Source organism: Cajanus cajan, chromosome 3 (assembly GCF_000230855.2).
Source record: "Cajanus cajan strain Asha chromosome 3, NIPB_CcT2T_4, whole genome shotgun sequence".
Classification (NCBI taxonomy): domain Eukaryota; kingdom Viridiplantae; phylum Streptophyta; class Magnoliopsida; order Fabales; family Fabaceae; genus Cajanus; species Cajanus cajan.
This window is the reverse complement of record NC_138519.1, coordinates 79817952-79844820: the sequence shown is the minus strand read 5'-3', so window position 1 is coordinate 79844820 and position 26869 is coordinate 79817952. Positions and strand designations below refer to the sequence as shown.

At 29.2% G+C, this 26869-nt stretch overlaps 3 protein-coding genes across 3 annotated transcripts; all 3 read right to left on the bottom strand.

Moving 5' to 3' along the window:
• Positions 1 to 15116: 15116 nt before the first annotated feature.
• Positions 15117 to 16664, bottom strand: LOC109797641 (uncharacterized). The gene is made up of 2 exons (XM_020357745.3): positions 16041 to 16664; positions 15117 to 15809 (listed from the first exon to the last, which is right to left on the bottom strand). Exons 1-2 carry the CDS (start codon positions 16589 to 16591, stop codon positions 15362 to 15364), a joined length of 999 nt encoding a protein of 332 aa, XP_020213334.2. The 5' UTR covers positions 16592 to 16664; the 3' UTR covers positions 15117 to 15361.
• A 1104-nt stretch (positions 16665 to 17768) lies between these two features.
• On the bottom strand, positions 17769 to 18604 carry LOC109800192 (uncharacterized). The gene has a single exon (XM_020360938.3). It carries the CDS (start codon positions 18528 to 18530, stop codon positions 17973 to 17975), a length of 558 nt encoding a protein of 185 aa, XP_020216527.1. The 5' UTR covers positions 18531 to 18604; the 3' UTR covers positions 17769 to 17972.
• A 6377-nt stretch (positions 18605 to 24981) lies between these two features.
• LOC109797187 (putative clathrin assembly protein At4g40080) lies at positions 24982 to 26869 on the bottom strand. Its single transcript, XM_020357179.3, has 2 exons — positions 26376 to 26869; positions 24982 to 25776 (listed from the first exon to the last, which is right to left on the bottom strand). Exons 1-2 carry the CDS (start codon positions 26741 to 26743, stop codon positions 25179 to 25181), a joined length of 966 nt encoding a protein of 321 aa, XP_020212768.2. The 5' UTR covers positions 26744 to 26869; the 3' UTR covers positions 24982 to 25178.

The window sequence follows — 26869 nt, the reverse complement described above, 5'->3', positions numbered from 1 at the left end:
CTAAACTATCATGTGACCTAAAATTGCATAAATAGAATAAAATTACATAAATAGGATAAGAGAGATAAAATTGCTGATCGAATATTAAATTTATGAATATTAAAATTGCATAAATAAGTGAAAGGAGGTAAAATTGTTTATCGAATATTATAAAAGATTAAATTATAAATTAAATATTCTAAAGACTAAAAGTTTAATTTTGAAAAATTAATACTATATGACAACATAATATTTATCACTTTATAAATTTAATATATTGTTAAAAAATATAAAATTTTATTTAAAATTAACATTAAAATTTTGTATAATTATATATTAAATAAATTTATATCAATATATTTATAATGATATTTTTTATATGTCACTATTATAATAATAATAATAATAATAATAATAATAATAATAATAATAATAATAATAATAATAATAATAATAATAATAATAATAATAATAATAATAATAATAATAATAATAAACATGTTTTTGAGAGGTCTCACTTCAAATCCGTAAAAAAGAAATAGTTAGAAGGGTAATTTCAAATTCTTTTTTGCTGAACGAAAAAAGGATATTTAAATGTAAGGATGGCACTCTGTTTCTTCAAGATGTCAATGATGCGAAGATTGAATATATTATTAAATTAAAAAAAAACTATAAACTTCAGAAGTGCCACATTTTACGATTTCATATCAGTATTGGCTAACGATCTTTCTGTTTTATTTGTGCGAGTCTCTTCTTATTTTCACAACAAAACTAATCTATTGTATCTTTACTTTCTAATGGTTTTAATTAATAATGAATTTGATTTTGACATTTTTTAGTTTAAAAAATTAAATATTTACTAATTAGAAAATATTTAGATACAAATTTTAACAAATAATTAAAGTTAATAATTATTTATAATTAGACGATAGTATAATTATAACATATTGCATTTTTGGGTTTAGTGTTATTCATTGAGTTAATCATCCATATACTGTCAGTGTAAAGTTTTTTATACTAGCAACCAATCATATCTTTTAAAGTTGTTTAATTTATTATTATTTCATTAAATAAGCAATTGACATGACACCATTAAAAGATATTATTAATTACTAGTGTAAAAAAACTTTACACTAACAATGTATAAGTAATTTTTATTCATTTCCCTTCTTGTTAAAGCGTCATTATATATATTTTTACATTATAAAAGTACTTCTTTGTCACTTATTATTTCTTTAAAAAAATTAATACCATATTTCCTTTAAATTTTTTTTTGTCCTTACATATTATTTTCCCACTATTTTCTCATTCATCTTTTTATAAAGTTAACTTTTTTTTTTCTCTTCATGTTTCCATTTTCAATTTTATCAATTAAAGTATTCATTACATCTTACTTTTTTATTTATTTTTTTTTTTTTTTACTTTCTTTCTTTATTTTTTCTCCAGCCGGAGCATACATTTTTGTTAAGCGAGGAGAAAACGATTTTGATTTATAGAATGTTGTAATGATTTATTTCACTGCAACTTTAATTTTTGACTTTTTGAAACACATTTTAATATTGTTTAGGTTTATAAATGTTTATTTTATTTTACATGTTGAAAAATCATTTTTATTATTTCTTATGAAATTTAGAAAATAGGAAATAAAAAAAAAATATTTAATAACTAAAACTGGCAAAGTAATATAAAAAAAACCAATCTAAAATAATCATCAAAATGAAATTACATTTGAATTCCATCATTAAGTGAGGCAAAAAATAGGAAGAAAAAGAAAATTCAATTTTTTTTAACTTATTATATGTTTTAGTATGGTCAATTTGTTTTTCTTAAACAATATTAGTTTATTATTTTTTGTTTGTTTAGAGTCATAGACCTATTTCCGTGTTATGTTCATCATGATTATGTTTCTTTTTATTGTTTTAAACATTAATGGAGTTCAATAATTTTTATGTAGATAAATTTAATGAAATAAGTTTCACATTACAAATTATTTGAAAAAGGATTCAAAGTTGTGTCCAAAAATTAAAAAAAAAATCATTGATTATGAAAAATCAAATTATCTCACATTTAAAAGATAAAGAATCAAAATATTTTTTTTGCAAAAAAAATAAATCTTAAAAATAAGATAAGGAAAAAATATAATTTAATTTAATTTACTTGAAAAATTGAAAATAATTAATATACAATTTATAAGCAATATTTAATTAATAATAAATTATCTTAATTAAATAAGATAAAATAAAGTATTTGTAGAATTTTTTTTAAATAAGCGAGTTGACTACAAATATTTACAAATTATTTTCGAGAAATTATTCAAGTGAAGTAAGATAGAATCTAACATAGCCATAAATTCATATGTTCAGTTGTTTGTTGGGACATCTAACTTAGATGTGATTATGCGGCAGTGAATTCTTATATACTCTTTAGTACACTAAACTTAATTTAATCATATACAAAAAGTATAGTATAATATAATATATGTATGTATATATTTATTTAATATATAATTATATATAATTTTAATATTAATTTTAAATTTAGTTTAATAATATATTTTATGTGTCATTATAATTTATATCTACATTTTTTTAATAATATATCAATATCTATTATATTTATTATATAGATAAAAATAATTTTTAATAATAATTTTTGTATCATTAATTATATATACACGTGTATGATAATTTTTTTATTATAATTATTTTATTCTTCCAAATATTATTGCAAGATTCACTGCTAAGTAAAATAAATATGAATTCAATATGAATTTTCAACAAGTATTATGAAAGTATAAAGACTTTATCCACCTCTAAGGAAATCATTCACCCAAAAATTAAGTGTGTTTAATAAAACTATAATTTATCAAGTAGTTAAAATAAGTTATAAGTTAGAAGATAGAAGCTGATAAATTATAAGCTATCTCGAATGACTTAGAAAAGTAAGTTATAATATAAACTTTTAAAATAAGTTTTAATACTAAATAAATTTATTTTAATCAAACTAATTAATAAATTAATAAAAAAAAACTTTTAAAATTATTCAAACGCCTTGCATACTCATTTTTAATAATACTAAAATTTTCTTTCTACTAGAAAAGCAAATTTACATGAATGTTGATATTCTCTCAAATAAATAAATTAAAATTATTTTAATATTTTAAAAATAGTATTTAATTGGTCGTTTGAGTTATGCAATTAACACTTATTAGAATCAAATTGGACTAGACAGTTCAACAACTTAATTAATCAAGTAATTGTTCAAAGTCAATTTTTAGACCGATTCTACAATCAATTAATCTGCTTAAACTACTGAGCCGACTTTATAGCTGCACCAGTTTTTAAAATAATCATTATACTGCTCAAGATTTGAACATGGACTATTATAAGTTCTTCTATTAAACAAAATACATTTGTTATTGATAAGGGAAAGGGAAGTTATCATACTTGCAAATCATCAATTGTGTGCAAAAATCCATGGCAAAGATCAAGTATAAGCCCAAAGGAAAGAAAAGGAGGAGCCAATTACCATAAAAACTACAAATTAGATACTTATGAAACAAGAAGTTATTAATTTAGTGCACCCCTTATATGAGGGTGGTGGCTTGAAGCATTGAAAATGAAAAACACTCTCTATGTTAGAGCAAAGCCACACCCACACGTGAAAGAGAGAGTATCAGAGGAAAACGTAAAGTGGGAGAAAAAGGAATTCTTATTCTGTATATTATATTTCAGTACAAGGGGTGGTATTTATAATGTTTTAATCACTTCTAACACCTCCCCTTGATTCAAACCAATTACAAACTAACAACATTCAAAAACTCTCTCAACTCTTTAAATCTTTCACTCTTCATGGATTTAGTCATAATGTCTGCTAGCTGTTTCTCAGATCTGCAATGCTGAAGTCTGATCCTCCCCTTGCTTACTTGATCTCTGAGGAAATGGAATTTCGTGTCTATATGCTTGCTTCTACCGTGTGACACAGGATTCTTAGCCAAATCAATTGCTGATTTGCTATCCACCAGCAAATCCACTGCTTCACCAGTAAACATCTTTAATTCTTTAAGTAGAGAGGATATCCACAAGGCTTGACATGCAGCTGCACAGGCTGCAATGTATTCGGCTTCACAGGTAGAGAGTGCTACTACTGTCTGCTTCTTAGAATTCCAGGATATGGGTGATCCTGACAGCAAGAAAACTTGTCCCATGGTGCTCCTTCTGTCAACCAGATCACCACACCAATCAGAATCAGAATAGGCTACAAGGTGTAAGCTATCATCTCCTTTAGTGTGATGAGGAAACAAAATGCCATAACTGAGCGTTCCTCTTAGATACCTCATGATTCTTTTAGCTGCAACCAAATGTGATTGTCTAGGATCACTCATAAATCTGCTGACCAAACCAACACTAAAAGCTATTTCTGGTCTGCTGTGACAAATAAATCTCAAGCTACCAACAATTTGCCTGAACATAGTTCCATCAACAGAGCCTTCATCTTCGCTCTTATCAAGCTTCACATTCAATTCAGCTGGAGTTTCTGCTGGTTTGCACCCCAGCATCTTAAACCTCTTCAGAACTTCGGACATATACTTCCTTTGATGCATAAAGATGCCTTTCTCGGTGTAGGCAAATTCAATTCCCAGAAAATAGGACAGGATGCCTAGATCAGTCATCTCAAATTCACTCTTCAAACCTTGCTTGAGTGACTCAATAGCGGTCAAACTGCTACCAGTGATGAGTAAATCATCAACATACAAACACAATACCAATATCTCAGTTTCACTTACTGTTTTGATATACACACCATGCTCAACTGAGCATTTCTGAAAGCCAAAACCAGTGAGAAAAGAGTCAATCCTTTTGTTCCACGCCCTTGGTGCTTGCTTTAAGCCATACAAGGCCTTCTTCAATCTCAAGACTTTCAGTTCTTTACCTTTACATATAAAACCAGGAGGTTGTGTCACAAAAACTTCTTCATCAAGTGGCCCATTTAAAAATGCTGACTTAACATCTAGCTGCCACAGCTTCCAGTTCCTCCAACTAGCCAAAGCAACAATCAGCCTCACAGTCTCCAATCTAGCTACAGGAGCAAACACCTCTGAGTAATCTATCCCTTCCTTCTGCATGAAGCCTTTTGCCACCAGCCTAGCCTTGTGTTTGGCAATTGACCCATCAGATTTGAATTTAGTTTTGAAAACCCATTTAACAGCAATAGCCTTTTTATTCTGAGGTAAATTCACCATTTCCCAGGTATCATTTTTCTCAATGCTCTTCAATTCTTCCTCCATTGCTGATCTCCACACTTCCTTAGAGATAGCTTCCTCAAACGTAATGGGTTCCATGTCTGTCAAAAGTGCCATATGCTGAACCAAATCACCTTCCTCAGTAATTGCACTATCATGATAAATCTGATAATCACTGAGTCTTAATGGAAAACTCCTGACTCTTGTAGGTCTGTCAGCCACCATTTGAAGTTCACTGTTGACCACTTCTTGATGTGTCTCTCCAACTAGATCCTCATCTTTCCATTCAAACTGAAACTTTGGTATTATATCAGAAGTAGACTGAAACTCTGCCCATGAACTTGATTCATCAAAGTAGACATCTCTACTAAATAGGACTTGCTGATTCTTGGGATTGAATAGCTTGTATGAACCAGTAGAGTTGTATCCAACAAAAATCATTGCCTCACTCTTGTCATCCAACTTCTTTCTCCTTTGATCAGGAACATGTCTGTAGCATAGAGATCCAAAAATTCTGAGATGCTTAACTGAAGGTTTGCTTCCCGACCAGGCTTCTTCTGGAACCATGGAGCCAAGCCTTTTGGTTGGACACCTATTCAGAACATACACAGCTGTCATGGCTGCTTCACCCCAAAAACTATGAGGAAGATTCTTCTCTTTAAGCATACTTCTGACCATGTTCAAGATTGTTCTGTTCCTTCTTTCTGCAATGCCATTATGCTGGGGAGTGTAAGGAGCAGTTACTTCATGAACTATACCATGCTCCTTGCAGAAACCTTCAAATTCTCCAGATGTGAATTCTCCTCCACCATCTGTCCTCAGAATTTTAATGCATTTTCCAGATTGCTTCTCCACCAAAGCCTTGAAATCTTTAAAGATGCTGAACACATCACTCTTGGCTTTGATTAGGTAGAGCCATGCCTTCCTGCTCAGGTCATCAACAAAAGAAACAAAATATCTATTTCCACCTAATGATGGAGTGTCAATCGGTCCACAAACATCTGAGTAAACAACATGCAGTACTTCATTAGCCTTAGAAGCTGTAAAATTGCTGAAAGAGTTCCTGGGTTGTTTGCTGATCAAACAGTTATCACATATTTTCTTGGGAATTTTAATTGAAGGAAGACCAGTTAACATTTCCTTGGATTTCAAGAGACTCAAATCTCTAAAATTTAAGTGGCCTAGTCTACGGTGCCATAACCATGAATCATCTGACAACATAGCAGCGGAAAGACATTGTGATTCAATGGTGTTTAGGCTTACCTTGAAGGTTCTGTTCTTGGCCAATGGAGCTTTCATCACCAATCTCTTTGTTTTGTCATAGATTTCTAGAAAGCCTTTAACTGAGTTTACTGAGCATCCTTTCTCCAGAAGTTGACCCAGACTGATCAGATTCGTGGTCATTCCAGGAACATACAGTACTTCTGTAATCACTGTTTGTCTTCCATCTTCTCTTTTGACTAATACATTTCCAGAACCTTCAACCTGAGTGGCTCTATTGTCTGCAAATTTTACAGTACTCTTTTTCTTTGGATCGAAATTGACAAACCAATCTCGATGCCCGGTCATATGATTGGAACATCCAGAATCTATGTACCATTCTTCATTGTTATAAGATTCTGGATTGGTGATCATCATCAACATCAACGGTTGTTCTTCAAGATTCGCTTCATTATCTTCTTTGGCCATGTGTGCTTGATAATCACCATGTGATTGACTCCCCCGTTGATCTGTGCGACCTGGTGCAGCTTCACATTCTGCCGAAAAATGTCCAATTCGATTACAATTAAAGCATTTAATTCTTTTCCTATCGATTACCTTTTTCTTTCCTCCTCGCCAATTACTGAAACTCCCTCTTCTATTTGAGTTTTCTGGTTGATCTTGTTCAATCTTTCCTTGGTCTTGACTTTGATTATTTTTTTCAAAGCCACCTCTGAATCCTCTCCCACGGCCTCGTCCTCTGAAGTTTCCTTTGGAGTTGTAACGTCCTTTCTTTGAGGTTTGAGCTTGCAGTGCTTGATGATCATCAGACTTCACTGAACCTCTTTCAATGAGTCTCTGCTCATGTGCCTCAAGAGAACCTTGAAGTTCCTCTACCTTCAATTCCTCGAGCTTCTTTGATTCTTCAATGGCCACAACAATGTGGTCAAATTTGGGATCGAGTGTTCTCAGAATCTTTTCTACGATTGTTTGATCTGTGATTTTCTCTCCACAGTTCTTCATAGCATTCGTGTGGGTGATGATTCTGTTGAAGAACTCAGCTATCTTTTCATTATTCTCCATTTGCATCAATTCGTATTGACGCCTCATCGTCTGCAATCTCACCTTCTTCAATTGCTCTGCTCCTTCACTGCATTTCTCCAGAATCTTCCACGCTTCTTGCGAAGTTGCAGCACCTGCAATCTTCTCAAAGTGTGCCTCATCAACACATTGATGAATCAAGAAGGTTGCTTTACAATCTTTCTTTTTATTTTCTCTGTAAAGCGCCTTCTGTGCATCTGTCGAGTCTTTGGTGAGCGTTGGATAGCCTTCTTCGACGATTTCTGCAACCTCTTGATAACCCAGAATCGCCTTCATCTGCACACGCCACCAATCCCAGTTCTTTCCATTGAGAACGGGAAGGTTTGCCGGAAAATTCGTACCAGTTGAACCCATCGTGTCTCAAAAAATCCCTTAATCGGAACCTATGCTCTGGATACCAGTTTGTTAGAGCAAAGCCACACCCACACGTGAAAGAGAGAGTATCAGAGGAAAACGTAAAGTGGGAGAAAAAGGAATTCTTATTCTGTATATTATATTTCAGTACAAGGGGTGGTATTTATAATGTTTTAATCACTTCTAACACTCTAATCTAAAACATCAAGAAAAGGAAAAAGATACAGAGTCTAAGAGTATAGGAATATTATAATTCAAGAGTAGCCTAGGTGGAGATTATTGTAAATTTGCATGTAATATCAAGCATGTCCTTATAGATACATAGGTACTATATTTGTCCCAAAGAGTTGAGCCTGGCAAGTTCAATCTTTCGTCCACAGTGTCGTAAGCATTTGCATGTGCATGGTTGGTAATGGTAGGGGTCTCGGTCTCAGGAACAAGGGCCTCTGTTATGACCTCTTCTAGGTTCGTTTTGAAGGCCACGCGACCCTTCTGATGCCGAGGATGTTTGCGTAGGGCAGGCTTAGCTACTTCATGCACTTGGTTTTGGTTTTCGTTTGCCATTGCCTTACTCCTAGGTGTGTCAAGCTTGTGTTACACTTTCATTCCTTATTTATTTATTTATACTCTTACCATTATTACCCAATAATCGATATCTTGCCTTCTCTTAATAAGAGGTCCTTGTTCCAACCAGAATCTTATTCGTTCAACTTATTGAATTTCGAATCTTATATATGAAAAAAAAGGTAGTTAATTAATTGAAAGAAAAATTTTAATGATGTATTTGGATAAGGAATTTTATAAATTTGAAATTTTTAAAATTTAAATTATTTTAATTGCAATTTACATTATTCTTTAAATGTTTTATTTGAACAAATTAATTCAAATTTTAAAATTTTAAATTCTTAATTTGGATAGGATAATTTAATTTTTACTATGGATAAAATTGAATTTAAATATATATATATATATATATTGAAATTTTAAGATTTAATTTTATAAAACTAAATATTTGTCAATTTCTAAATATTTAATAATTTTTTTTATAAAAGTGATATCAGACAATATTTAATAATTTAAAAAATAATTTTAAATATTCAATAATTATTTTTTTTAATATTTTTTTATGTCAACTTTAAAAGAGAGAAGAGGAAGATAAGAGAAAAAAAAGAAAGAATAATTTTAAATTCATACTTTGGTGGGAGAATCTAAAATTTTATAATTTTAGAGAATCTCATAAATACTTAAATTTCAAATTTCTTATAAATTCTTCGTCTAAACAAAATATTTTATACCATCTTCAAAAAAAATTGAATTATTCTATTAAAATCTCCCATTCAAGCACACTTCAATAAACTGTGTTCAGTCATATTCTTTAAAATTAGTAGATACTTTACACTAATATATAATATAAATATCTCAGATAAAAGATAATTAATTAAATTTTTTGACAAAAATTAATAATTAATACTTCACATTAATAATATAGATATTCGATATGTTTTTTGTGGAATGGATACATCATATATGCTGTTAATGTATTATTCTATGATGATAATTAAGGCTATGGCGTTTATCAAAAAATAAATAAATTCTATGATGATAAGGCTGAATCTAATACCCCCACTTTCGGCAGAAGCTTTAAGCAGAAAAGAAAGTTAAATATGGAATGGTGGATCTTTGAGCATAGGCATAATGGATCGGATCATCGGAATTTCTTAGTGAAACTTTAATGTGAGTTGTTTCTTCGGTTTATTATTGAAGGATTCTGACGTGGTAACTGAAGAAGAGAGAGTTGTTTCTTCAAATAACCGTTCCTTACCAGATTTCTAGCAGATCTTATTGAACATATTTGGGAAGGTTTCAAAAATAATAATGATGAAAATTAATTTCGTATAATATTTATATATTTATTATTGTTTTATTTTATTTTTAATATCTACTTATTATATATTTTTTCTGATAATTTATTTTCTTTCATTGTAGTGCAATTATCATTTTTAATAAAAATTTAAATTTAGTTTATAAATGATTTGAAATTTTTTTTTTTAAAAGTTGAATTTCTTGAAGTTTCTTATCATTGGAGTAAATTTGTGTTTGAGTTGCTTAATACTGATATAACACACTAAGAACCACTTATTTCATTTTTCAATGCATGAAACAACTCAAATGAATTGCTTCCATTGAATATACCCTTAGACATGAAGTGGATACGAGAATGATTGGCAATTGCATTGAAACCACCATTCAATTTGATTCGTTTTACATTTACTGCTACAGTTGGCGATGGTTGAAGGAAAATGTATCCCGGGTTATGCTCTTCGTTGAACGGGATCAACTTGTTTGAGAAACGATTCATGGAAATTAATTGAAAAGCAGAATCATTGTAAAAAAAGCTAAAGGAAAAGGTGGACTTTTGACTTGAAAAGATTATTATGTTCTTTAAGTAACCTCGTGATCAAAGGTTGATGGCAGCTTTATTTGTATGGAACATGTATCGAAAGAAAGCAATTTCATCTTGCATGCAAGTTTTTATAAATAACTCATGTTTTTTATTTTATTTTACATAGACTCATTATGTCATATCACTTTTAAGTAATTTAATTTATATTTTTTTATATAAATTTTACTCTAATAAATAAGAAAAATATTGGATCATCCAAATGAATGTTCTCAAAGTTATTCCAAATTATTAAAAAATTAATTTAAATAATAAAATATTAAATTAAATAATTATTTTATAATAAATTTATTGAAAGGTGTTAATATTTTAATCTTTTAGAGTTGTTTTGAAGGATATATCAATCCTCAATAAATATTTTTTATAAATATTTCACACTTTTTATAAAGTTTTATTTATACTTAGTTTTTGATCACTTAAAGAATAATTTAAGTATTCTAATAAAATATTAATTTAGTAAAACATAATAATTAATATTTTAACATAAACTTAATAAATAATATTATAATTAAATATTATAATTTTAGTTGTCTCTTCTCCAATTCATGTGGCATCTTCCAAGCCTTCCCAACTATCAAAGAAGTAAAAATCCACAAATGTTGTCTTAGTCGTTGGTTGGCTCTCAGTGCAAGTGGTGGTAGCTGGTGTGCTCGGTGTTTCCTCCCATTAAATTATTTTTTTATTCTTAAGGAACTCTCTCTTATATAAGCAATAATGCTTAAGTTTTAACAATTTTATTTTTCATGTTAGCATGCTCTAATATAGGGTTTTTATAAGCAATGAGAATTTAATCTTAAGAACTAGCTATATACCCAGTATTGGAGATGCTTTTAGAAAAAAAATAGTGTTTGACTTCAATGAGAAGATACAGTTAGAAAAAGAATTGCTAGCCAAACAAAGCAACATTACCCCTTTTTATATCAGATTTTTCCTAGATGATGTAAGTTCTAATTTTTAAGATTACTAATTAATTAATAGAATCTTTGAAATTGATGATTCTCATAACATCAAGGAATAGTACTACTTTATTTTATTAGAAAAAACTTCTTGAATCTTAGAGTACTTTAGTCTTCTATAAAAAATAAAACAATAAAATTTCAGTTTTTGACTCTTGTTATTTTTTATTTTTATTTATTTTTTATTCATGATGCATGGTCAAAGGTTGGAAGAATACTTTTATTTCAAGAAAGAGACTTGCTATTGGAGAATAATTTTTACCTTATAAATCAATTGAGTTAGATTTGAATTCACTTTTTAAGATAGTATTGGAGTCTATCCTAACAATTATTAATTGTTGTTATGTTTGTTAGGTGCCTAGTCTTTGGTGTAAGAAAGTGTTTGGAAATCCCACATCAACTAGTGTGATGATCATACTAGTGAATTTTCTTTATGCTTTCATGCTAGTGAATATAAGTGAAATACAATCACCTTATGAAACAAATTTGTGAGGTTGCGTTAGATTTCAATCCACTTTGTAAAACTTGTTTCATGTCATGGATATTAACTCCTTTAAACAATTACTCCCATTAGATAACAATTATTTTTAGAAAAAATTGCATTGACGTCCTAAAGTTTACCTAAATAACAAAAATTATCTCTCTAGTTTTTTGAAAAACAAAGACCATTTAAATTATAAATAAAACTAAAAAATTGTTTAGGTAAAAAATAATAAATTTTTAATATGCATGACTTTTCTTCTTCATTTATTAACAAGCTCCCTCTTTACTACTTTTCATTTCAGTGTCTCTATTTAGATAACTCTTTTTAGGTTGTCTTTTCTTTTATTTATGCAAACAAAAATATAGTTTCGTAAATATTGCATAATAGCTCTTTTGATAATTGATATTTGACATATAAACATATTATTGGGAATACAAAGTCACATTCTTAATTAATACATTTATAATTATTTAAGTTTTTTGAACTGAATTGTGAGTAATTAATATCATTGATAAGATTTTTAAATGAAAATAATTAATCACTTGTACTCTTTTATGGTCTACCAATAAATAATTTTTTTAATATTATTACTTTTTTTTAGGGAATTAATATTATTACTATATCACAATAAAATGAAGCTAAGAACAAAAATACACTAATGACCCGTACACTTTTTCAATCATAGAAAAAAGTTTAAATAGTAAAAGAGAGTGAGTTTTAACATGTAAATGAATTAAGATTTTAGAAATGAGTGGTATGTGAAATCTAAACTATAAAATAAAGGAAGTGGGTGTCAATTAATACAATAGAAGAGAGGTTAGTATCATTTTGATGGATTCAGATTCTCTAACTTTGAAATATGAAAGTTACGGTAACTTAATGCATTTAAATCGTTAGATTTATAAAAATAAATCATATTGTAACACGTGTACAATAAATATTTTGACTTAAATGTACATGTCACAATTTGATCTATTATTACAAATCTAACGGTTTAAATGCATTAAGTTGCCATAAATTTTCTTCCAAAAAGTCAAAAGATCCATTTTCCATTTTGATATACCTCAAGAAACATTATAACAATTTTCCTTTATTTTTAAAAACCTTTTCACTTTAACCCATTTATAATTTAACACTTAGGGGGTGTATTGGTTTAAGATTTCATAGGATTTTAAAAGACTTTTTTTGAGTAAAAAAGTCCATTGGTATTCAATCAGGATTTTATGTCACTTAAAAACAATCTAGTGGTATTGAATCTGGATTTTCAATATTTTTTAAAGAGTTCATTAAAATTTATTGGTATTCATTTGAGATTTTTTACAACTTAAAAACAATCCATTGGTATTCAAAAATATAAGGATTTTAAAGAATTGTTATATTAGAGGGATTTTGAAGGACTTTATAGTGTTATCTATAAATACCAAATTCATAAAACAATCTCATCCAAATTCATCAGATTTTGAATGATTGTTTGAAATGACTTTTCAAGTGCTTCAAGAATTTCCAAGTAAAATTTTCATCTTTTTTTTGTATGCTTTTGTCTTCTCCAATTTTTTCTCTGCTAATAATATTGTACTAGTGTTCATTGCTTATATATAATACTGTAATATTGTTCTCATTCCATTCCCTTATTTTGTGAAGCTCCCATATGTAAATGATAGTGTCATTGACTTGCTCTATTTTTTTCTTCGTTCTCTTTAATTGACCTGCTCTATTTTATAACACACGTCAAGAAAAAGAAAAGGTACAAGATGAAATTGATATCATAATCTCTACAATCTATATATATATATATATATATATATATATATATATATATATATATAAGATGAATTTGAGTTAGGGTTTCTGTGAGTAGAATGAGATGAAAATGAATCTTAGTTGAGGAAAAACCCTCTCAGCATAAAAACTGCGATCTCTCTCATTCCTTTGAGTTTGTTACTCTTATCTCTCCTTCTTTTATGCCTCAACAATTATTTTATTTTTTTTACTATTATTTTTTTTAATTTTTATATTGTGAAATTAAGATTTTTTTTATATTTTAAGAAAAGAAAATTAACATAAGACATTGTAGTATCTAATTTTTTAAGGTTTAGGGTTTATGCTTCCGCTAACTTATTTTAAAAAAAAAGGAAATATTGTTAAAATATTTGTTAGAATAATTTATATTTATAAATATTGTTCAAAAATTATCATATAATATATAACTAAAATACTTAAATATAAATATATATATATATATATTTTTTTTCTCTATATCTAAATACTTCTGTTTATATTAAAAATTTTATATATCTAAATATTTTCTCAGTATCGAATATACTGATTTTTTATATAAAAAATTATCATATGTTTCTATATTTCCATTTTTACATGTTTTTTATAATGACCAATGTATTTGATCCTTCATCTTCAACATTACTTATTAATGAAGATCATACTTTTGAGTTTATTATTCAAACTCATGAACAAGAACGATAAGACGTTAATGCTTGAAGGACTAGTATACCTATGAATATATGGGTGAATATTATTTTAGAGGATATGATATTATAAAGAATAATAATAATTATTATTATTATTTATTTAAACATTGTTGTTTTTTAATATTTTTGTCTTTGACTCTTTTTAAATTTGAATTTATGAATTTTTTTTGAAATTTTATCATATGTCAAAAAATCACGAAAATTCTACAAAATTCACAAAGTTCCGTAAAATTCATTAAAATCTTAATTTAAAAGTCTTACAGAATCCATTAATATTCTGATTTAAAATCTTGCAAAATCCTTCAAAGTCTTAAAAGTCATGAAAATCCTGCAAATTTTTTTAAAATCTGCGAGATTTTTTTTAACTAAAAAAGTCCTTTAAAATCTTAATTCAATACACCCCCTTAATTATTTGTCATTTATTTAGTGATCCTTTAACATGTCACATGTTATCACCTGAGACATTAAAATCTTACAACCGAGACATCTCATTTGATTCATACATTGAAAATTCTTCGCAACAAACAGTTTGGGATCCATACATTTCCTTGTTATGATGACTGCATTATCACACCTCTTTCCTATCACAAACGCCCTTTATTTGGTAGACTTAACACTTTTTCGGATTTTAAGTTTATAAACTTAAGTCCGAAAAAACATCATTTTGCAAAAGCACTCAACTCTTCATGTCCTATATTTTAAACCAAATTTCAAGGCAAAATGGAGGCATTAAACTCAGTTTATCTTAGAACCCAAGTGAAGACTAATCAAAAAAACCTTTTCTATTTTACTTTATAAACGTACGTTGGGGGCCTCATATATTATATAAAAGATCCATATTGAGCTGCAAATATTGAACGAAGCAAATGATCTTAGTCATCACAATCAAAGACAACTATACATATTACAACTTCATAATTAAGTTAAGGTAGACATTACAAGTAACATCAAGCAGCACAAAGGTCCAAGTACAATGGGAGGAATCATATTCCCATAAGGAACACCAAAACACACATTTTATTTCTGTTATATTGATTATGCATGAAGCAAACGCTAAGGAAGTAGATTGTATATAGTATATTAGACCCCCTTTATTGCTCACCACCTCATGTTTCTGTCATAGGGACTCATGTAGCAAGTATCCCCACCCCAGGTTTGATGCTGATATCTCATTTCTTCCACCTTACTCGCGGCAGCACTAACATGCTCCTCTGCATAAGCCTCCTCATACTCACTTTCCTCTGAGAAATACTCATTGTGTCCACCAGAACCGAACTTACGACCACCACCACCATTTAAAGCATGATAGGAGCCGTTATTACCACCAAAAGGGGACTTTCTGCCACCCCTACGAACATTAACATAACCATGGTCATTGTGCATGTCTTCTTCAGACATGCCGTGCCTTCCTCCAAACCTGCCATGCTGTTTTGACATGGAGTTATCAGAGTCCATAACAGAACCATATTTGTTCATGTGCTTGTTTCCTAACTTTCCATGATGCTTTGACCTGGAGAGCTCAGAGTCCATGCCAAAACCCCCATGCCTGTTCATGCATGATAGGTCCAACCATAAGTAAGACTTAAAACAAAATTCACGAGAATTTTCTTCCTTTAAATAAAAAATATATATGTTGATTTTTTCGCTAACACATGAAGTCTTTTTGTTATATATATATATATATATGTATGTATGTAGTTTTTTAACTTTATAAAAACTAATAACAAACATTTTTTTTTTGTTGATGAACTTGATGCTCAAATTATAGTAGTCTTACCCTAGCATCGATCCTGTCATGCTTCCTAACTTTTCATGTTTTGACATGGCGAGGTCAGAGTCCATATCAAAACCACCAAACCTGTTCGTCTGCATGCCTGCTAATTTGCCACGCTGTTTTGACATGGAGAGGTCAGAGTCCATATCAAAACCATCAAACCTGTTCATCTGCATGCCTGCTAATTTGCCATGCTGTTTTGACATGGAGAGGTCAGAGTCCATGCCAAAACCACCAAGCTTGGTCATGTTCATGCCACCTAACTTGCCACGCTGGTTCTTTGACATAGAGAGTTCAGAGTCCATGCCAAAACCACCAAGCTGGCTCATGTGCATGCCACCTAACTTGCCACGCTGGTTCTTTGACATAGAGAGTTCAGAGTCCATGCCAAAACCACCAAGCTGGCTCATGTGCATGCCTGGAAATTGCTTGTGGTAGCCGTTATCAGAGCTCCAAGACTCTTCTTGGTAGGAATAGCCCTCCTGAGCTTGAGCCTCTATCCGCATGCCACCACCAGCATAGAGTTGCTGTTGAAACCCAAGGCTCCTACTCATTTTTTTTGTTGTTGGAAACTTCGAGTTTAGTTTGATATTTATTTCAAATATTGGAGGCCCTTATATAGGCAGTTATCAGTTAGTAATAATACAATGAGATTCTCTCAAATTGACCAAAAAAAAAACCTTGAATTTCTCAATCTCAAGTATTAAGATCTCGTTCTTAAATCTTTTAGTCCTGTATCTTATTATGCAGTAAAAGATGTCATTGGAGAGTATATATTCCATTAGAAATAGGATAGATAACGATGCATCTTTGTATCCAAATTTAATTTGGCCAATTAGAATGGAATTTTGAGGGAAGGAAGGGTTGGTTGGACTTGAGAGTGCGTTAGAAATTATTGGTACAACTTTATTCCAAAACCTACGTGTTCGTATAGGCGTCATGTCTGTCTCATTTCACTTCCTACGTAAGCATGCTATTGTAGCTTATGCATCGTTTCAACTGTTTGACTCGATGCTCCTTCATCTATGTCACTACAAGAAAAGGAAACCCGGCCCATTTGATACAAAACATGTTTTTGAAGTAATATCTCGTGTAATGAACCATCTAAGCCCAAATATTGGATTAGCCCATTATTTCACCACTAGTAATAGAAATATAAAAATATAATTGTGAATCGTGTGGATTATAACTAGGTCAGGAAAATAATTGATCTGTTGCTATATCAGAACAGAATATTATTATCTAGGAGAGGCCATAGGTCTCATCTTAGAAAATTTAGCCAAGCTCTGTTCCCTATATACTACCATCGTCACAATAGCATGTAAACACTTCATTTACATCTTGGTTATGGTTTAATTTTTATTAACATGAGAATCAAAGTACTTTTTACAAGTATCTCATTTTCCATGGCATCTCAGTTGTATTGGAGCACAATCAAATTCAAAAGATCTCAGACCTTGGTGTAATTTTTATTGACTCAAAGGATTTCAGACCTTGGTTTAATATTATTCACTTAAAGGATGTCAGTGAGAAACTAATTTGCATATGACGACTAGACCAAAACACATTATTTGATGATAAGAAGATTATCCAAATGATGTACAAGAAGGAGAAAAAGATGAGAAAAGAGGCTGACATTGACATAGCTCCCCACTAAAAGGAGGATAATGCAATGCAAGCACCATGAGTCACAGTCAATTAATTAAACAAAGCAAATAATCTCAATCATCATAATCAAAGGCAACTTTATATTATAAGTTTATAACATAACAAGTTAAATAAGATATTACAAGTAACATGAAGCACAAGGGTCCAAATCCAAACACACTGGGTGGAATCTTATTCCAACAATAAAACAACAAAGCACACATTTTATTACTGTTGCATAGATAGCTTCAAATGCATAGGAAATAGGTGGTATCATAGTGTGGTATATTAGACCCCCTTTGCTGTCCAGTGGTGGGGTTTGTGGTTCATGTTCCTAATCATTTTCCTCTCATAGGGATTGACATAGCAACTATCCCCACCCTGGTACTCATGACGCTCATATCTCATTTCATCAACCGTAGCATTGCCAGCACCAACATGCTCCTCATAAGCCTCCTCATACTCATTTTCCTCCATGATATACTCATGGTGCCCACCAGAATTGAACTTGCCCCCACCATTTGAAAACTGATGAGAGGCTTTGTTGCCACCAAAAGGAAACTTTTTGCCACCCCCATGACCAAAGCCATGGTTACTGTGCATGCCTTCTTGAAACATGCCACAGTTTCCATTTCCTCCTAACATGCCATGATGTTTTGACTTTGAGTCCACACCAAAAGAACCATGCTTGTTCATCTGCATCATGCTTGGGAATTGGTTTTGGTAATTGTTTTCAGAGCTCCAAGACTCTTCATGAAAGGCATAGTTCTGCTGCTGAGCCTGAGACTCCACCCACATGCCCTCATCAGCACAGTGTTGCTGCTGTTGAAACCCAAAGCCCCTCATGTTTTTGTTGGAAACTTTAACCTTAGTTTGATGTTAAAGATCTAAAGAGATTTCTGGTTTTGTTTCTGTTGTTGGAGATCCTTATATAGGCACCTGTTGATAATATTCTAATCCTGGAAATGGGATAGATAACAATGCACCTTTGCATGGGAATTTAATTTTGCCAATTTTTCAGTGGAATTTTGAACCATGGCAGGGTTGGACATGGACTCCAGAGTGCGTTACTAAATTATTCATACAACTTTATTCTAAATCCTCTCTGCTTTCTTCCCATTCTTTTTAAATTTCCCCCCTATGATATGGTTCAGACCATGCCTGCAGATCTTTATTCCCTTTTGCCTGTAAATAATTGCTTTCCCTGTTATATAGATACAAGTGATTGTAATTGAAATGAATTTCAGGATAACACATTTACTAATTTCAACCGAGTAGTGAAGTCTGTGATGGACTTGTTAACTAGTGATATAAATAGAATACTTTATTTTATAACTCAGTTTTATAAAATTAAGTTAATTTTAAATTAAACCCTTTTAGCTATGGTTTTTTCTTTTAAGAACTATGAATAAGATCAATAATACAAAAAAAATTGTAGAATTTGAAGGTTAGCAGAGGCAGAGGGAATTTGAAGGTTTTGTTTATCTTTAGCCAAGGACCTTTGCTTTTTCTTTATCTTATTGTTCAAATTGACTTATATTATGGAACGGCATTCCTTCAGGTCACTTTGATTCGGTTGTAGAATATTTGTTTTGTGGATTCTCCTTCATCAGTTTCAGTGTCACAGACACTAGCAAGAAAAGGAAAACTGGCCCATTTGTTATGCCACTTATTTAATTTGGACAGAGAGATCCTGTTCATTAATGAAATTCTCAAATTCCAGGTTGAAGTAATAAGAAGAAGATTAACTTCAAATTTATTTAATGATATTTATCTCTTTCTATGAAAAATGAATGAGTTATACTTAAGTCTATTTTAATATAAATAAACTTCTTATTATTGTCGAATAATTATAAACATATCCCTGAATGATACTTTATATCTTAGTTTATGTAGTGCAGAATAAATATTTATTTTATGAATTAAAATTTATAGTAAATAAATATTTTAAATATATGAATTATATTTTAAGTTTATAATAAACAATTTAACTTTTGATAGAAGGTTATTGGTAACTGTTGATAATTTTTTAAAATATTAAAATTTAATTTAAAAATATAAATAGAAAGGAAAAATCGACACATTCAGTTTAAAAGAATCAAGTATATAGTTAAAATAAGCACTAGTTGGGTTTTGGGATCGTATGTGTTAAAGGTTATTAAGTATTTGTTTATTAAGATGAATATTAATATTCTGTTGTTATTTATTTGTTATTCATATAAATATTTATGTTAGTATGATATTATTCATTTTGATTTAAGTTTTCATGATCTTATTTTTTATTATTATAAAAAAATTTATTACTAATAGAATATATTATATTTTATAAACTCTTATATTTTTTCTTTCGTTCTTGATGAATAATAAAAAGATAAAATAAAAAAAAAGAGATTAATGAACAAGTTATAGAATTAAATTTATATTTAAAAATTAAATTAAATAATCAAGACATGCCCTGTTGCTTAATTCTTAAAAATGTATTTATTTAGAAAAATATCTGAAAATACTTTTATCTATGAGTATCTCTCTCTTTATTTTTTTTTTTTTAGAGAACAATAAGTAACTCTAAAAAATACTTTCATTCAATACGATGATTCAAATTTATACTACAAGAGAGCTCAGTAACAAATGTCACCTTATTTTTATTTTTAATATTTAAGGAGATATGCTGAAATTTTAAATACTTCTATTATTGACTTTAAAATTTCATTAAAATATTAATTTATTTTTTATGATCACAAAATTAATAACAAACGTTTAAAACTAGTTGTGAATTATATTTAAATGAGAGTCAGAAAAAAGTTTTTAAAAGACTCATGTACGATAATATAAATTGAAATGTAAAGACATTTATCTGTGGATGTGGGTATAAGAGAGTGTATATTTTTAAGTAAAAGGAAAGCAAATATATTAAAAGTATTTATCAGAAAAGGAAAACATAATTTAGTATAATGAAGTGGAGGACAAGAATAATAATAATGATAATAACAATAATATGATACTCCCAAAAAATTCTAAAGCCACCACCATGGATCATTGCTTGGGTGTAGGAATATTAACAAATCTGATTCTTAATTTGCAATGCAAATGGAAAAGCATCACATTCCTTATCATCTATCAACTCTCATAGGGATCCACATAGGACCCCATTCTCTTCAATATAATTCAAGGCCTGCTTTTTATTTATTTATTTATTATTATTATTATTATTATTATTATTATTATTATTTTTATTATTAATCAATATGATTGAGTTAGACTCACTTGATAGACTTGTATTTGTTTAAAGTATCAATCTAATTTTTAAAATGGATTAAATAACTTTTAGTATCATAAAATTTTGTCGACTTATTTGGTTTTATTATTAAAAGATAAATTTAATTTTGACTTTATTAATAAAAATTGACTTTTAACTTTACTAATTACTAATTATCAATTAATTTTTAAAATTTATTCATTAAAATCAAACTAAATACTAAAAGTTTACAATAATTCACCTATTATACTCGATCAACCAAGGTAAACCTATAGATAAATATCAATTAATTTGATCCTTAATATATTGGTATGCTTGAATTAATTTGATCATTAACACTCTGTTTGATAAGCCAGAAATACATTAAAAAAAATGAAAGAAATATATGGGCACGCCTCACTTTTCCAAATAACCCTCTTTTCCCTCGTTTATTTGTTAAATGAAGCATATGAAACATTTTCTTTGTTGGAGATGACATATAATTGGTTATGTATCCAAAACAATTAATTAAATGAAGTATCCACATATTTTCTTGGCTCGAAATGTCATATAATTAATTACTTCCTCTATTTTATAATAAATATCGTTTTAAGTATTTTTATATAAATAAAAAATAATTATTTACTAAAAATTTATTAACTCAAGTAATTAGATGTTTGTATTTCTTAATTAAGGACTGAAGTTTGACTTCCATTTTAAATATAGAATCTAAATTGAAAATATCATTTTATTCTTACAAAAACTAATATGATAAAAAATTATTAAAAAAATATTTATTTTATAAAATTATCTTTCTTAATCTTTTTATTGGAACCATGCAACAATATAACATTTTTCTAGAAAAAGTTATAAGGTCTTAATTTTCTTTATTTTATTTCATCTACATTTTTTTTCCTCTTCCAAATATGAGCGTAAATCAATTTACCTTTTTATCAACTTAGAATTAAATTGATTAACAGTACTTATTTTCTTTTGGGTGTGAAGAAAGGCTAAAGCCTCGATTAGTTTTGACAAATTTATATTTTCCCCCTTCATTTTATTTCTTTGTGTTAAGATCTTGATAAAATTACTTAAAAGAAGTTTCGGCTTGTCCCTCAAAACTTTCCTCGTTTGATTTTTAGTTAGTTAGCTTCTTTGTTTTTTGTTTTTTTTTGTTTTTGTTTTTTTTTTTTATACTTTACCTAATTTTCATTGTAATTGCACTTGTATAAGGCTTTGGAACAATTCTTTTTTACCTTTTTTCTTGAATATTTTCATTTCACCATCAAGGTGTTTTATCTTTCAGTCCTAAATCTTTTTAATGCTTTTAATAAGATTGTTTTAGTAATCTAACTTTCTTAAACATTTGATTACCTTCTTCCGACAATTTCTTTTTAAAAGTCATTAGTACAGATAATTCATTCAAACAAGTTTTATCTTAACTTAAGAGGGTTTAACACAACCCTTTTCTTTTAAATTCGAAAACAACTATGAAACTATAGGAGTAGTTGTACTTTTCTTCATATACCTGAATATTCTTAAAATGAAATTCCAAATATTAAAATGAGTGCGACATTTCAATTTTCGCCCCAACATCGATTATTTGGAATTGGAATGGGCCATAATGGATTTGTATATGGGTTAGGCTTACTACGAAGAGAAAATGGGCCTCTAAGTGTTTTCAATTAACCTGTGTTTTGGTTAGAAGAATGGGCTAAGTGCTAGCCCGCTAAATTCAAGCTCACCAATACATTTTTTTATATGTTAATCACTTGGCTCATGATATATACACCTCTTTTTTTTATAAGTACATTTCTTTTATATATTTTTTTTAAATTATAAGATTTTTTAATTTTTTTAATTTTTTTTTAATTTTACACCTTCAACTTTTAATTTGTTACTTTCTTCTTTTTTTTTACACACTTTTTTTTCTTTTTTAGTTTTTACATGCTACCAAAAAAGGTGGGATGAAAGAAAGGTAAAGAGTGCATGTAAAAATTGAAAAAAAGAAGGAAGATGTATGAAAAAAATTACTAAATTAAATGTAGTAGATGTAAAATTAAAAAAATTAAAAATTAAAAAAATTAAGAATATTTTAAAATTTTAATTATTTTTTTAAAAATAGGAGATGTATTTATAAATAAAAAAAAGGATGTATATATCATGAACCTGATCACTTTTTGTTTTTGATTCCACCCTTTATCTTTTAACTTTACAAGTTTGCATATACTAACTTAAGTCTCAGTCATGGTTGGTGAACTTTTTTCTCATTACTCTAACTATTAAAAAGTAATATCGAATTTTCCTGCAGTTTCGAGGCATGTGATCAATCCTTTTTTAAAATTAAGAAGAATACATTAATTTTAAAATTCATTAAAAAAAATGAAAAAATATCTCTACAACAATTATGCAAAGAGTGATGATTAAAATACATTAAAAAAAAAGTGAGTGCATGACCTATATATATATAAAAGTTTCCTGTGGACCCTTAAAAGACATTCATGATTATATTAATCCACAAATGGTTGTTGACGCTGAAATGCGAAGGATCTTTTAAATGGAATGATCGAAGTGAGTACTTCACAATTCACATTAAATTAAGTTTTAATAGCTGAATTTGGATGTGATATCATTTGCAGTCGATACGTTGAAAGTTGCAAGAAGATTGAAATTAATATTTAAATTTTCCTTTATTTTTTGTATATTGACTAACATGTAAGGAAATAAAATTTAAATTAAATCATAATTCGAGACTTTCTAATTTAATGAAAATTAATGAGAGTTGTCATTAAATCGTGTTGTTAAAGAGGGGAGTTTTAAGATTGCATTGCATGAATGATACACAGAATGGAAATCACTGTATTAAAAATAAACAAATTTTCAATTAATGAAAGAAAGTCTCAGAAATTAATGGAAAGCTAAGACAAAATCACAAACTTGAAGTACAACTCATCTATTTAACTGAAATAAATATAAGTTACTTGATTGAAATATAATCACAATTTTTGTACACTATTTTTTTTTTCAAACAGACATAGTTGTGAAATGTGACTTTTACTCTAAAAATGTTAAATAAGTATTTTTACTAGATATATATATTTTTAATTATTTTTCTTAATACATCATATATTTTAATATATTTATATTTTTTTTTATATATTTTTTTCTTTCTTTGAATAGATATTTACAAAACATTTATGAGTGAAATATATATTCCTATTTTATAAAATTATTTTTTAAAGAAAAAATAATCAATAAAAAAAGTTATGATGCTACATAGTCATTCAAAATTATAAATAAACTCCCCTAAACGTAATTAAAAAATCCAATTAATAAAGAGTGTATGTAATAATGAAAACTTCATATTTGACATTCTTTATTGGCCATAAACAAAGCATATTGAAACTTATATATTGAAAAATCATTAAAAAAATTTAAACTATGATGAATGAAAGTTGAAAAGATTTTTTTCTCATTCTCACAAGATCTAGAATGGGTCAAACGAAATCTTTTAATGGACATAAAGAAACTAATCCTGTTTTTACTGGTACAATTATCATCAAATATGCACACTTTTGAAAGAAACTTTTAATTTTATTTATCTATTTTTAATTAATCACCTATCTCTATATTTAAATTTTAAATAGTATATCATATGTATAAAAAAAATATTTTAATATAAATGAATATATTAATTACATATTTATTAAAGTAGATAAATAAAATAATACAATTTAACAATGTAATATATTGACCCAGGTAATATGGAAAGTAAATCAAATTCAAAATCAATTTATTTTGAATGAGTCAAATAACTCAATGCAATCTCATGACCGGCAAAAGAAAAACATCCGATTTTCAACCGACCATCATATGACTCGCAAGAAACAAGATGCACACATTTGAAAAGAGAGATGATCTCACTCTTTCTTTACACTCTTTTCAACTGCACTTTTTTTTTTTATTATATTAGTCATCATCACACAATTAAATAACCTTTTTTTTTCTTTTCATTTTTTTCAAGTATAAACAATCATTAGAATTTATTATCACCATTTACACTGCACAAAAAAAAAATTCTCTTTAATCCACTACAGTACCGAAAAGTGAAAAACAAATTAACAATCAGTTTTAAACATTCCACTTCTCTCTTAAAAAAATTTAACTTTTTTACACATCTAATTAACACTCATCCCACTTTTCCTTAGAACAAAAGAGAATGTGAGAAAAAAATATATAACTTATATATTTACAAAATATTACAATAACCTTGTTGAGGGGAACCGGACCAAATCAAGAGATTTGAGAAACTTAAGATCAAACCTATCTGACTTGGTCGTCCTGTGTGTAGTCACTGTTTTCTGTTCTTCTCTATACACCTCCATTTTCTTCACTTTCTCCTTCAACTCTCTCACTGAATCCCATAACCTCTGCTTCTCCACCACCACCACTCTCTCTTTGCACTTCTCCAATCTATTCATCACGTAAACCAACTCCACCACTTCTCCAAAACATAGACACCCCAACCTCTCCCTAAACTCGTTAACCCTAACAAAAACCTCACTCAACACCGCAACCACATCCTCTTCCACCAAACTCTCTATCTCAGCAACTAACTTGTTCCCTTCTGTGGACACATGGTCGGGTATTTCTCCAATCCCCTCAACCACCGCCAACAAAGCCTCCGTCTCCCGTAGCAACTCACCGTTGGCCAGACCCGAAACTTTCTCTTCCGATGATGATTCTGGTGCAGTGTTGAGAAAAAACCCGACAGTTCTAGAGGCCCAAAGAAGCTGTTCCACATGTCTGGCGTACCATCGGACCCAAGCAGAGAGTCCCCACGACACCGGGCTACTCCTATAATTATCACCCCTTATTAAAATCTTATTAACTTAATCTTATAAAACTATCATGCAAGATTTTTAACACATCCATCCATGTTCAAGATTAAACATTTTATATATAAAGTTTTGAAGATTAGATATGTAGGAATGTAATCAATTAATAACGAGATGATGATGTAATAAACTTAACGATACTAGTTAATATAGACGTGATGTTATATTAAAATATATAAATTTGGATTAATTCAATTTTACAAAATATAATTTTGACAGAACCAGTTATGATTATGACATAGTTGAATAGTTTGTCAACCAAAAATCATATAAAAAAGACTTGAAGCTTGTTTGTATATAATATTAGTTTTTTTTTTAAAAAAGTTTCTATTGAAATTAATATAGTATTTTTTTTTATTTTCATATATTTTCAATTTGTATATAGTCTACTATTTATTGAAAATAAATAGTTTTTTTCTTCTTCAAATCCCTTCTAAAATAAACATTCTCTTATACCATATTCAAGTATCAAAATTCAACCCTAGATTTAGATATAATAACATTTTTATAAATAATTATTAAATAAATATGGTTCGAGTATATCAATTTAAGCGTTACCTGTCGCGGAATTTGGAGAGGTTAAGGTGGTTTCTGCCACCGCTGTAGGGAAGCTGGTCGCGCAGGATGAAGCTACCGTGCTTGATGACATGGTGGACGGCGACAAGGCACTTCAGGGCCACGGCGGAGTTCTGCGTCGTCTGGAGGCGGTCCATCAGAAGCTCCATGGCGGCGGCAGCCGTGGAACGTGAACCATCGCCGGAGGCAAGGAGCGTGGAGAGGTCCTTGCGCGTGGGAGGGGTGAAAGAGTCGTGGCCGGTGGCGCGTAGGAGAGAGAGTGTGGCGCGTTTGGAGAGAATCGCAGCTTTACCTTGTGAAGCCTTGTCTTTCATTATCCCTATCACCTCTTTCAGTTTCAGTTTCCTCATAGAAACAAGATAACACTTACACGCTAAGAGACAAGATACCAACTAATGGATCCTTAATTCTTCAAGGACGACAATATATGAGTATTACAGGTTACATATTAATTTTTATACATGTAAATATCATCT